Source organism: Hemitrygon akajei, chromosome 12, assembly GCF_048418815.1.
Source record: "Hemitrygon akajei chromosome 12, sHemAka1.3, whole genome shotgun sequence".
NCBI lineage: Eukaryota > Metazoa > Chordata > Chondrichthyes > Myliobatiformes > Dasyatidae > Hemitrygon > Hemitrygon akajei.
Window position 1 is genome coordinate 114,699,203 of NC_133135.1, and position 12,544 is coordinate 114,711,746.

General features: G+C 45.6%; 1 protein-coding gene across 1 annotated transcript; it reads left to right on the forward strand.

The window, feature by feature from the left end:
- Positions 1-1,574: 1,574 nt before the first annotated feature.
- On the forward strand, positions 1,575-8,821 carry LOC140737400 (uncharacterized). The gene is made up of 2 exons (XM_073063887.1): positions 1,575-1,611; positions 4,453-8,821. Exon 2 carries the CDS (start codon positions 5,001-5,003, stop codon positions 7,089-7,091), a length of 2,091 nt encoding a protein of 696 aa, XP_072919988.1. The 5' UTR covers positions 1,575-1,611; positions 4,453-5,000; the 3' UTR covers positions 7,092-8,821.
- Positions 8,822-12,544: the final 3,723 nt, after the last annotated feature.

Sequence of the window (12,544 nt, forward strand, 5' to 3'; positions counted from 1 at the left end):
TGGGTAAATTAATGGAAAGTATTCTTAGAGATGGTGTATATAATTATCTGGACAGACAGGGTCTGATCAGGAACAGTCAACATGGATTTGTGTGTGGAAGGTCATGTTTGACAAATCTTATTGAATTTTTTGAAGAGGTTACTAGGAAAGTTGATGAGGGTAAAGCAGTGGATGTTGTCTATATGGACTTCAGTAAGGCCTTTGACAAGGTTCCGCACGGAAGGTTAGTTAGGAAGGTTCAATCGTTAGGTATTAATATTGAAGTAGTAAAATGGATTCAACAGTGGCTGGATGGGAGATGCCAGAGAGTAGTGGTGGATAACTGTTTGTCAGGTTGGAGGCTGGTGACTGGTGGTGTGTCTCAGGGATCTGTACTGAGTCCAATGTTGTTTGTCATATACATTAATGATCTGGATGATGGGCTAGTAAATTGGATTAGTAAGTATGCAGATGATACTAAGACAGGTGGCGTTGTGGATAATGAAGTAGGTCTTCAAAGCTTGCAGAGAGATTTAGGCCAATTAGAAGAGTGGGCTGAAAGATGGCAGATGGTGTCTAATGCTGATAAGTGTGAGGTGCTACATTTTGGTAGGACAAATCAAAATAGGACATACATGGTAAATGGTAGGGCACTGAGGAATGCAGTAGAACAGAGTAATCTAGGAATAATGGTGCATAGTTCCCTAAAGGTGGAATCTCATGTGGATAGGGTGGTGAAGAAAGCTTTTGGTATGCTGGCCTTTATAAATCAGAGCATTGAGTATAGGAATTGGGATGTAATGTTAAAATTGTACAAGGCATTGGTGAGGCCAAATTTGGAGTATTGTGTACAGTTCTAGTCACCAAATTATAGGAAAGATGTCAACAAAATAGAGACAGAGGAGATTTACTAGAATGTTACCTGGGTTTCAGCACCTAAGTTACAGAGAAAGGTTGAACAAGTTAGGTATTTATTCTTTGGAGCATAGAAGGTTGAGGGGGGACTTGATAGAGGTATTTAAAATTATGAGGGGTATAGATAGAGTTGATGTGGATAGGCTTTTTCCATTGAGAGTAGGGGAGGTTCAAACAAGAGGACATGAGTTGAGTTAAGGGGTAACACGAGGGGGAACTTCTTTACTCAGAGAGTGGTAGCTGTGTGGAACGAGCTTCCAGTAGAAGTGGTAGAGGCAAGTTCGATTTTGTCATTTTTTAAAAAATGGATAGGTATATGGACAGGAAAGGAATGGAGGGTTATGGGCTGAGTGCAGGTAGGTGGGACTAAGCGTTCGGCACGCACTAGAAGAGCCGTGATGGCCTGTTTCCGCGCTGTAATTGTTATATGGTGTACTTCACCCCTCACCCTCTCTCGGTTTCACCTATCACCTCACTCCCTCCCTTCCTTTCAAGTCCTAAGGATTGGTGTCGGTCTGAAACGCCCACTGTTCGCTCCTCTCCATAGGTGCTGTCAGCCCACCTGACTTTCCGACAGCATTCTGCGTGGTTGCTCAGGATTTCCGCATCAGCAGATATTTTCTCGTTTGATCGAATGCGCATGCGCAGAGGTCTGAGCTAATCCCAAATATCGCGCATGCGCTTAGTAGGCGAGATGCTCGTAAGGATCGGCCAGAGGTAGGAGAGGGCTGCGGGTGGGAATTAATCAACGGCGTCTGAACCGCGATTGAAGGACTATTACTGTGAGGTCCTGCACCCATGGACAGTCCCGGTCCTTTCCCTCTTTCAGCCCCACAATCCGTACCCGGGCTCCGGGTAGCTTTCGGCTGATGAGCGCTCTAGCCGCCGCCATTTCTGCGGCGCATGCGCATCGCTGGATCCTTCGGCGGCGGGCAGGTTTCTCGTTCGTGGGGCCTTCTGGGTAAAGAAGTGTCCATTGGTGACACTACCAGCGTTGGCCCCTTACAGTCGGTAGAATTGCGAGTGGATGTATCTCCCAAACACTGCGGAACTCCAGCTATATAAATCCAAGGATTAGTAACTCGTAACAAAAATATATTTCCCAGTTAATCTCCGATGAAGAGTCTAACTTTCAATAGGTAAAAATGTCAATTAGTGCTGTATGGAAAGAAAAAAACATCCAGCTGGTTTTACTTCTCTCCAGGTAGATAATGGTATGAAACACCCTTGTGTTCAATGACAAGTGGCTTGTGGCTTTCACGTCACAAAAATGCCACACTCCAATGAGAATAACTAATGCCTTCCCCTTAATTTTCATTGGCATTGCCATTGGTGGGTTCATCGCCGTCAAACAGCTGGGTGGAGTGAATCTGAGTAATTAGAAAATCTTCAGGATCATACATGTAGTAACAAGTGCTCTTTGTAGTGTTGTGGAACATGACCAGAAGTTGAAATAATCCCAAAGGACAGAGACAAATTGAGCCAAGTCACAGGTTGATTGAAAGCAGAAATAGCCCATTCTCATACAGACAACAATACATTCAGAGAACCTGATGGTCACTCTGGATGCCTCCTTGTCTTGTTAGAAAATGAGGAGGTCATATAGAAACATAGAAATCTACAGTACATTACTTGCCCTTCAGCCCACAATGTTGTACAGACGGTGAAAATGAATTTAGAAATTTCCCAACCATATAGCCCTCTATTTTCTTAAGCTCCATGTGCCTATCTATGAGTCGCTTAAAAGACCCTAATGTATCCACCTCTGCCACCTTCGCAGTGCATTCAACGTACCCATCACTGTGTGAAAAACATACCGCTGACATCCTCCTTGTACCCATTTCCAAGCACCTTAAAACTATGCCCCCTCGTGTTAGCCATTTCAGCCCTGGGAAAAAGCCTCTGCCTATCTGCACAATCAATGTCCCTCATCATTTTATTCACCTCTATCTATCTGGTCACCTCTCATCTTTGGTCACTTCAAAGTTCAATCAATCTATTCTCATAAGGCATGCTCTCCAAACATCCTTGTAAGTCTCCTCTGCACTCTTTCTATAGTATCCTCATCCTGTCTGTAGTGAGTTGACCAGAATTGAATTAAGTACAAAAGTGGGGTCTAACTAAGGCCTTATATATCTGTATCGTTACCTCACGGCTTTTGAACTCAGTCCCTTAGTTGATGAAGACCTTCTTAACAACATTGTCAACCTGCAGAGTAGCTTTGCATGTACTATTGATACAGACCCCAAGATCGCGTTGCCAAGTCCTAATTTGTATTCAGTCTTCAAATATGACCAACCAAAATGAACCACTGGGTTGAACTCCATTTGCCACTTCTCAGCCCAATTTTGCATCCTTTCGATTTCCCAGTGTAACCTCTGACAACCGTCCAGACTATCCACAACACCCCCAACATTTGTGTCATCAGTAAACTTACAAACCCGCCCTTATACTTCCTCATCAAATTCATTTGTAAAAATTACAAAGAGGATGGGTCCCAGAACAGACCCCTGCGGAACACCACTAGTCACCGTCCTCCATGCAGAATACAAACCATTTACAACCATCCTTTGCCTTCTGTGAACAAGCCAGTTGTGGGTTCACAAAGCAAGGTCTCCTTGGATCCTTGCCTCATTACTTTCTGAATGAGCCTCACAAGAGGAACCTTATCAAAAGTCTTACTGAAAACTATGTACACTACATCCAATGCTCTACCTATATCAGTGTGCTTTGTAACATCCTCTAAAAGAATCCAATCTGGTTCTTAAGGCATGTCCTGATCTTGACAAAGCCATGCTGATTACGCCTAATCAGATTATGTCTCTCCAAATGTTCATACGTCCTGCCTCCTAGGATCTTCTCCAACAACGTTGTCCACCACTGAAGTAAGACTCACTGGTCTATAATTTCCTGGGTTACCTCTGCTCCCTTTCTTGAACAAGGGAACAATGTCTTCCAATCTTCTGGTACTGTTCCCATCCTTATTGATGATACAAATGCCATTGCCAGAGGCAGCAATCTCCTACCTCATTTCCCACAGTTGCCTGGGCTATATCTCAACTTGAGCTGAACTGGGTAAAATTGTGATACCAGAGCTCACATTGAGAGGAGATCTTATAGAAACATGTAAAAGTATGAAAGGGATAGATATGGTCATATTTGGTTTGGAAACAACAGGAAAGTTGTTTCCACTGGTAGGTGAGACTAGAACTAGAGGTTTCAAGATTTGGGGCATTTGGGATGGAGATGAGGAGGAACTGCTTTTCCCAGAGGGGGGCGTATCTGTGGATTTCTTTGCCCAATGAAGCAGTGGATGCCACTACAGTAAATTTATTTAAGACAAGGTTTGATAGATTTTTGCATAGTAGGGGAAGTAAGGGGTATGAGGAAAAGGCAGACAGGTGGAGATGAGTCCATCAGCCATGATCTTATTAAATGGTGGGGCAGGCTCGATGGGCTAGATGCCTACTCCTGCTCCTTACATTCTCACGACAGACTAAAATCTCACCTGAAATATTGTCCTTCACCCACTGATGTCTTTTGCAAATATTTTTACAGGTTTTAAATGGCAGAACACTTGTGTATGGGAATCTCAAACACAACAATATATTGTTGCTCTCTCTGTCCAAATATTTAAGGAGTGAGAAAATACTTTCTTTGCAACACTAGCATATCTGTTTTCAATCCTTGGAGATGAAGAATTATTTCATCACAGCTGGAAATATATTTTGTGTCTGAAATGAAGTTTTCCGTTGTAACTCAGTGAAATCCACTGGAACTGGGGTGCTGAGAACACACCAGCATTTGTTCACTGGAGATCAGTTCTTCAACTGCATTGATTGTACAAGGGATTCAAACATCTGATTTTCTGAATTGCCAGAGAATTGATTGCAGTGAGATATCATTCTCCTTCTCTCAATGTGGGAAGGGATTCACTCACAGCCTACTCGCAGACACGCCAGTGAATTCACACTGGGGAGTGGACATTCACCTGCTCTGTGTGTGGAACTACTCTGTCATCCAGCCTGAAGATACATCAGCAAGTTCACATCATAGTGAGATGCTCCACCTTTTCTGACTGCGGGAAGCAAATCATTCTGTTATCAATGCTAAAGCTCACCTGTGAGAGGACAGTGACCTGCTCAGATGTGGGAAGGCACTCACACACTCAACCACACCACAGTGACACCAGCAAGTTCAAACTGGGGAGAAATCATTCACCTGCTTTGAATGTGGGAAAGGGTTCAGTCCAGTCATCTCTACTGAATGAACATCAGCAAGTTCATACTGAGAAGATGCCGTTCACCTGCACAGACTGTGGGAAGGGATTTACTCACTCGTCCAAACTACAGAGACACCAGCGAGTTCACACTGGGGAGAGGCCTTTCACATGCTCTGAATGTGGGAAGGGATTCAGTCAGGCAAATCACCTGCTAGAACATCAGTTTGTTCACACTGGGGAGAGGCCATTCACCTGCTCAGACTGTGGGAAGGGGTTCACTCGGCCATCTCATCTACTGAGACACAAGTTATTTCACACTGGGCAGAGACCTTTCACATGCTCTGAATGTGGGAAGGGATTCACTTCATCATCTCAACTGAATGTGCATCAGCGTGTTCACACCGGGCAGAAACTGTTCAGCTGCTCTGAATGTGGGAAGGGATTCACTCAATCATCCAAACTTGTGAGGCACTACCAAGTTCACACTTGGCAGAGGCCCTTCACATGCTCAGAATGTGGTAAGGAATTCACTCGGTCATCTCAACTGAAGGCACATCAGCAACTTCACACTGGAGAGAGGCCATTCACGTGCTCTGAATGTGGGAAGGGATTTACTCGGTCATCTCAGCTGAAGATACATCAACGAGTTCACACTGGGGAGAGGCCATTCACATGCTCTGAATGTGGGAATGGATTCACTCAGTCATCTCAGCTCTTGAGTCACCAGCGAGTTCATACTGGGGAGAAACCATTCATCTGTTCAGAATGTGGTAAGGGATTCACTCGGTCATCTCAACTGAAGGAACATCAGCGAGTTCACACTTGGGAGAGGCCATTCTCCTGCTCTGAATGTGGGAAAGGATTTGCTCGGTCAACTCAACTGAAGGTACATCAGCGAGTTCACACTGGGGAGAGGCTATTCACATGCTCCGAATGTGGGAAGGGATTCACTCAGTCATCTCAGCTGTTGAGACACCAGCGAGTTCACACTGGGGAGAAACCATTCATCTGCTCAGAATGTGGGAAGGGATTCAGTTGGTCATCTCAACTGAAGGAACATCAGCAACTTCACACTGGGGAGAGGCCATTCTCCTGCTCTGAATGTGGGAAGGGATTCATTCGGTCATCTCAACTGAAGGTACATCAGCGAGTTCACACTGGAGAGAGGCCATTCACATGCTCCGAATGTGGCAAGGGATTCACTCAGTCATCTCAGCTCTTGAGACACCAGCGAGTTCACACTGGGGAGAAACCATTCATCTGCTCAGTATGTGGGAATAGATTCACTTGGTCATCTCAACTGAAGGAACATCAGCGAGTTCACACTGGAGAGAGGCCATTCACCTGCTCAGACTGTGGGAAGGAGTTCACACGATCATCTGACTTGAAAGTACATCAGTTTATTCACACTGGGAAGGAACCGTTCACCTGCTCAGATTGTGGGAAGAAATTCACACGTTTATCTGGCCTTAATGTACATCAGCGAGTTCACACTGGGGAGAAACCATTCACCTGCTCAGACTGTGAGAAGGAGTTCACACGGTCATCTGACTTGAAAATACATCAGAGAGTTCACACCGGGGAGAGGCCATTTGCCTGCTCATATTGTGGGAAGGGATTCACTCGGTCATATCAACTGATTGAACATCAGCGAGGTCACACTGGAGAGAGGCTCTTTCCCTGCTCTGATTGTGGGAAGGGATTCAATCGGTCATCTCAACTGATTGAACATCAGCGAGTTCACACTGGGGAGAAACCATTCAGATGTTCTGAATGTGGGAAGGGATTCACTCAGTCATCCAGCCTTGTGAGGCACAGCCGAATTCACACTGGGGAGAAACCATTCAGATGTTCTGAATGTGGGAAGGAATTCACTCAGTCATCTGACTTTAAAGTACATCAGCAAATTCACACTGGGGGACCCCACTCACCTGTTCGGGATATGGAAAAGGTTTCACTCAGACTTCTCAACTGAATGAACATCAGGGAGTTCACACTGGGTAGAAGCCGTTCCATCTGTTCAGACTGTGGGAATGAATTAACCCGTTCATCTCACCTACCAACACACCAGACTGTTTTCAGCAGTGAGAGGACTTTGACCTGTTCAGTCTGTGGGAAGGCATTCTCACACTTATCCACATCGCAGAGACAGTGGCGGGTTCACAATGTGGTGAGGGCGGTGACATGCTCTGAATGTGGAGTGGATTTCAATCAGTCATTCATCCTTGTGTCGCCATATCGAGCTTTCACCCATTGTTAATCAGAGAGATCAGAAGCTTGAGAGGACGTTTGCCAATCGAGCATTAAAGGCAATGGTTCAAGGCAGGTTATTTTTGAGTTTTCAGCAGTGGCCAATTAGCACTTAGGATTGAATATCAAGAAGATACCAAGAAGTCAGGCAGGATCAAATGGAGCGGCCAATGTTGGAGTGGACAGGGTTGGAGCAGAGACTTCAGGGCTTTACCTCTTTGAGGTTTCAGTGAGGAGAGCCTTCACTCAGAGAAGGCAAAATTATCCTGCAGGTGGAATTCTTTTTCCCCCCTTCTTCACATTTGCTCAGCTAGAACAGTTGAAATGCCAGGCAGGATAGTGGAAAGCTCCTCTTGTGGGATGTGGGAAGGCAGGGGACCCTCCTGTGTCCCTGATAACTACACCTGTGAGAAGTGCATCCAGCTGGAGCTCTGAACAATCCAGATTAAGGAGTTGCAGCTGGAAATGGATGAACTCCAGATCATTCGGGAGGCTGAAGGGGTGATAGGTCGGACATATAGAGAGGTTGTAGCAGCCAAGGTGCAGGCACAAGAAACTGGGTGACAGTCAGGAGGGGAAAGGGGGAAAGTGCAGTTTACCCCAGTGTCCATCCCCCTGAACAACACATATATCACTTTAGATACTGTTGGGGATGGTGGGATAACCTAGCAAAGGAAGGTAACAGCAGAAGGGTCTCTGGCAGTTAGTCTGGCTCTGAGACTGAGAAGGGAAGGGTGGAGAGGAGGCGAGCTCTGGTCCTAGGTGATTTGTCAGCAAAGGTAACTGACTGGATGTTCTGTGGGTGAGAATGAGATTCCAGGGTGGTATGTTGTCTCCTGTGTGCTAGTATCTGGGACATCTTGGTTTGAGTGTTCAGCATTCCTTAGGAGGGTGAATAGTGAAGGTCGTGGTCCATGTGGGTCCCAATGATAAAGGCTGTTAGAGTAACAAGGTTCTGCAAAGGGAGCACAGGGAGTGAGGTGCTTAGTTCAAGGGCAGCACATCCAGGGCTGTGACCTCAAGATTGCCATCTGTGTCAGGTGCCAGGAATAGGAAGAATATACTGTTTAACACGTGGCTAAGGAGTTGATGTAGGAGGGAGGGCATAAGATTTTTGAATGATTTTAGCCCACAAGGATTGCTGTGTGCACAGGAGTGTGAGTGTGAGTGCATTGGGGGAGATGGAATATCGTTGATGGAGGGTGAGTGGGCAGACAAGTCTCTCTCTTTCACAAACACATGCAGTGAAGAGTGAGGGTGGGGAGTGAGAAGGGAAAAGGAGAATGAGGAGGACGGAGTGAGGGCTCCTTAACAAAGTCTCAGACTTATCCCATCCTCCCCCATTCCCTTCCCCAGGCTGGGGCTGAGAATTGAGTTGCCTTGCCAACAAGAAAATGAATTGTTCAATAGCATCTGGTTAACACACTTTGATAATAAATTTATGTTGAATTTGAATGTTGAAATCTATTGTTTGTAAAACGTACTGATGAGAAATGGTCTCAGTGAAGGTCGGAGAGTGGAAAGTGAACCTGTGTTCAGCCCCACTGCTCCGTGCCAGACAAGAACCCCTATCAGAGTCTGTCCCATCTGTCTGTGCTTGACACGTCTCACTCTAAAGTTTCCTCTTTCTGTCCCTGTCCCAGTGTCTTCTATTTTCCTTCTCAACCCCTTTCTTCTCCCCATAACCTTTGACGCCTTTACTAATCAAGCACCGATCAATGTCTGTTTTAAATAAACCCGATGACTTGGCCTCTGAGCCGTCCATGGCAACGAATTCCACAGGTCCCTCATCACCCTAAATGCATGATCTCTGGGATTGAACATTGTGACCCGGAAGGTTAAATATCTATACAGCCATCTACTCTATTGAGATCTTTCGTAATCTGATCAAACTCTTTCAGGTCACCCTGAGCCTCCTCCACTCCAGAGAAAGCAGTTTGTCCAAACTCTTCTTACAGAGTAGCTCAAGCCACTAATCCAGACTTCTTGGTGACCCTCTTTGTTGCTGCCCTAAACACCTGCGGTGTAACAGGCCTTATGTAAGTAAATGGTGGGTTATTGTTTAATAAGGGTATCAAAGGTGACAGGTAGAATTGAATTGAATTGAATTTTGGTTTATTGTCATTTAGAAACCACAACTGCAATGCAGTTAAAAAATGAAACAACATTCCTCCAGAATGATATCACAAAAGCACACGACAAAACAGACTACACCAGAAGATCCACATAATATTTGGCAATCCCCAAATCCAGAGTCCGGAGAGGCTGCTGCGTATTAATATCGCGCTACCATCTTAGCGCGTTCCCTGGAAAGGAGCTCCAAATCCACCAGACAAAACAAGACTACCCAGACACACCAAGTCAGGACACCAACTCCACCACCCAACAAACCAAAAACTAAAGCTGCAAGACCTACACAAAACCATATAGTTATAGTTAACATTTTGTTACAACAGTGCAAACAATACCATAATTGATTAAAAAAACAGACCATGGGCACAGTAAAAATAGTCCAAAGATGTTAAAAGACTATAAGTTCGAAAGAAACCACCACACAGTTTCCACAGGTCCTCAGGGTCCCGATAGACTCGTCATCCCACGCAGGCGGTAGAAGGGAATACCCCCACTATGGACTTCCACGGCGCCGCCAGATTCGCAGACACAGCACACAATGAAAGCTCCGCCGGACCCAGCCTCGCAGACGCAGCACACAGTGAAATCGCAGTATGGAGTTTCAAGGGAAAAGCGAATAGCTATGATCGAACGGTGGAGTTGACTCAGTGGACGGAATGGATATTTCAGTTCCTATGACTAGTCATATAGTGGTGAGTTGGCGAAGCCATGGGGAGTAAGGAGCGGGTGCAGGTAAGATTGGGTGTCCGGTTAGGAGGTGGTGTCAAGCACCTTTTCACTGTCTTACAACCAACAACAATTTCCTCAGAGTGGATGAATCATAAGTGCGTTTATTTTTACTTGCAGCAAGGGAAGACTAGCACAGCCCAGGTGCTTGTAATAGTTTTGTCCAATAAAAACCACTCACACAGACTCCTTTGGAGACAACCTCAAGGACAGGGTGCATTCTGCTGTCTGCTGAATCAGTGTATTTGGCATTCTTCCAGTAACACAGCTGCGGGTCTGCAGTCAAGTGCTCAGGTACCATCAGCATCATGTTGCACGAACATTATTAGCAAAGCACTCTGTTACAAGTTACAGTTAAAAACACCATTTTGGTACTACAAATGAAGTACATTTCCACAGTGGTGGAGAAGCATTCCTACACCCCTCACCCTTGTGAAAACCCTTCCAACCCCTACACCTCGCCCCATTTCTGTAAACACCTGCGATCCTTGCAGCCCCAACCAACTTTGAAAACCTTTCTAAGCCTGTATCCATCACCATTTTGTAAACCTGCCTGATCCCTACACCACTCAGGATTCCTGTAAAACCCTCCACCATCCACCCTGGCGCATTCAGGTGACAGCTGACTCGAGAAAGACACTGACTATGGCAGGTGGCTTGGGCTCACAAAACACATTCACACTCGCTGACTTTTTTTTCTCAACCTAATGATTAGCATGGTTATCTTGACTAAACCACTTCCTACCTTTATCCTCCTACTTCCTGCTTTACACGAGGATTCCATTTGTCTCTTCCCACTAATCGCCCTCCTGGAACATATCCTTGCAAGCGAGGGAAGTTCTACACACTGCCATTTGCTTCCTTCCTCAGCTCTATTCTGGATCACAACAGGCCTTCCAGGTGAGGCAACACTTCACCTGCGAGTCTGCCAGGTTGATCAACTGCATCTGCTGCTCCCAGTGCGGCCTCCTCTACATCAGTGAGACCCAATGTAGATTGGGAGTCCATTTTGTCAAGTACATTTGCTCCGTTCACAACAAATGGAATTCCTGGTCAAAAATCTGCAGGCGCTGGAAATGCAAGTAACACGCACAAAATGTTTTCAATGAGTTCAAGTTCCCTGGCCCCAATCATCTTATTTTCACTGTGGATATCCAGTTCATATACTCCCCCACCTACCACCAGGAAACCACAGAGCTCGCTGTTTCCATCTGGACACCAGACCCAATGAGTTCCCCTCCACCACTACTCTCCTGCTCTTTGTTTCGCTTGACTTCTTTGATTGAGCTGAGCTCTACTGTCACTTCTTTCTGTCATCTTGCAGTAAACTGGTGTTGGTCACGAGTGTGAATGATTTGAAGGAGAGTGAAGGTCGAACAATTAGTGAGGTTGTGAATGATACCACAACTGGTGTGTGGTGAAAGTGAGGGTTGTCTGAGGTTACAGTGGGATGGAGACCAGCTGGGAGCATTGTCCAAGGGATGGCAGGTGATACTCAAAAACAGATCTTTAGGAGGTCAAAAAGGACCATTATTTAGATACAAAGTCAGCTTCCCTTGGGGCTCTAGATTCAGAAGGCAAACCTGGTGCACTACAGTTCAGTTCATCAGGTTGGACGGTACCAAGACAGAATATTAAGTGGTGCTTCTCCCTCCTGATTGTGAACTCATTAATTAGGGGAACACTTCGTCGAGCACATTTGCACCATTCGCCACAATCAGAACTTCCCAGTCGGCAAACATTTTAATACTGATTCCCATTCCTGTTCTGACATGTCGATCCACGGCCCCCTCTTGTTCCATGATGAGACTGCCATCAGGGTGGAGGGGCAACTCTTTATATTTGGTCTGAGTACCCTCCAACCCCATGGCACGAATATTGATCTCTACTTCCGATAAACAAATACCCCTACCTCTATTCCGCACTCTGATCTTTTACTTCTCACCTGTCTATTAATTCTCCTGGGTCCCTTGCTCCTTCTCTCTCTCCTCTGATCCAGTCTCCTCTCCGATCAGATTTTTTCTTCTCCAACCCTTGACCTTTCCCACCCACCTGGCTTCACCTATCACCTTCCAGCTAGCCTCTTGCCCCTCCCCATTTTTTTCTGGCTTCTTCTGGGTATCTCCAGCATTCAGGGTATGACCTTATTTCACTGTTACAATCAGGTTGGAAGTACAGAAGCCTGAAGGCACACACTAGGCGATTCAGGAACAGCTTCTTCACTTCTGCCATCCAATTCCTAAATGGACATTGAACACTACCTCACTTTTTTAAATATACAGTAATTTTTGCATGTTTGTTTTAATCTATTCAATACAC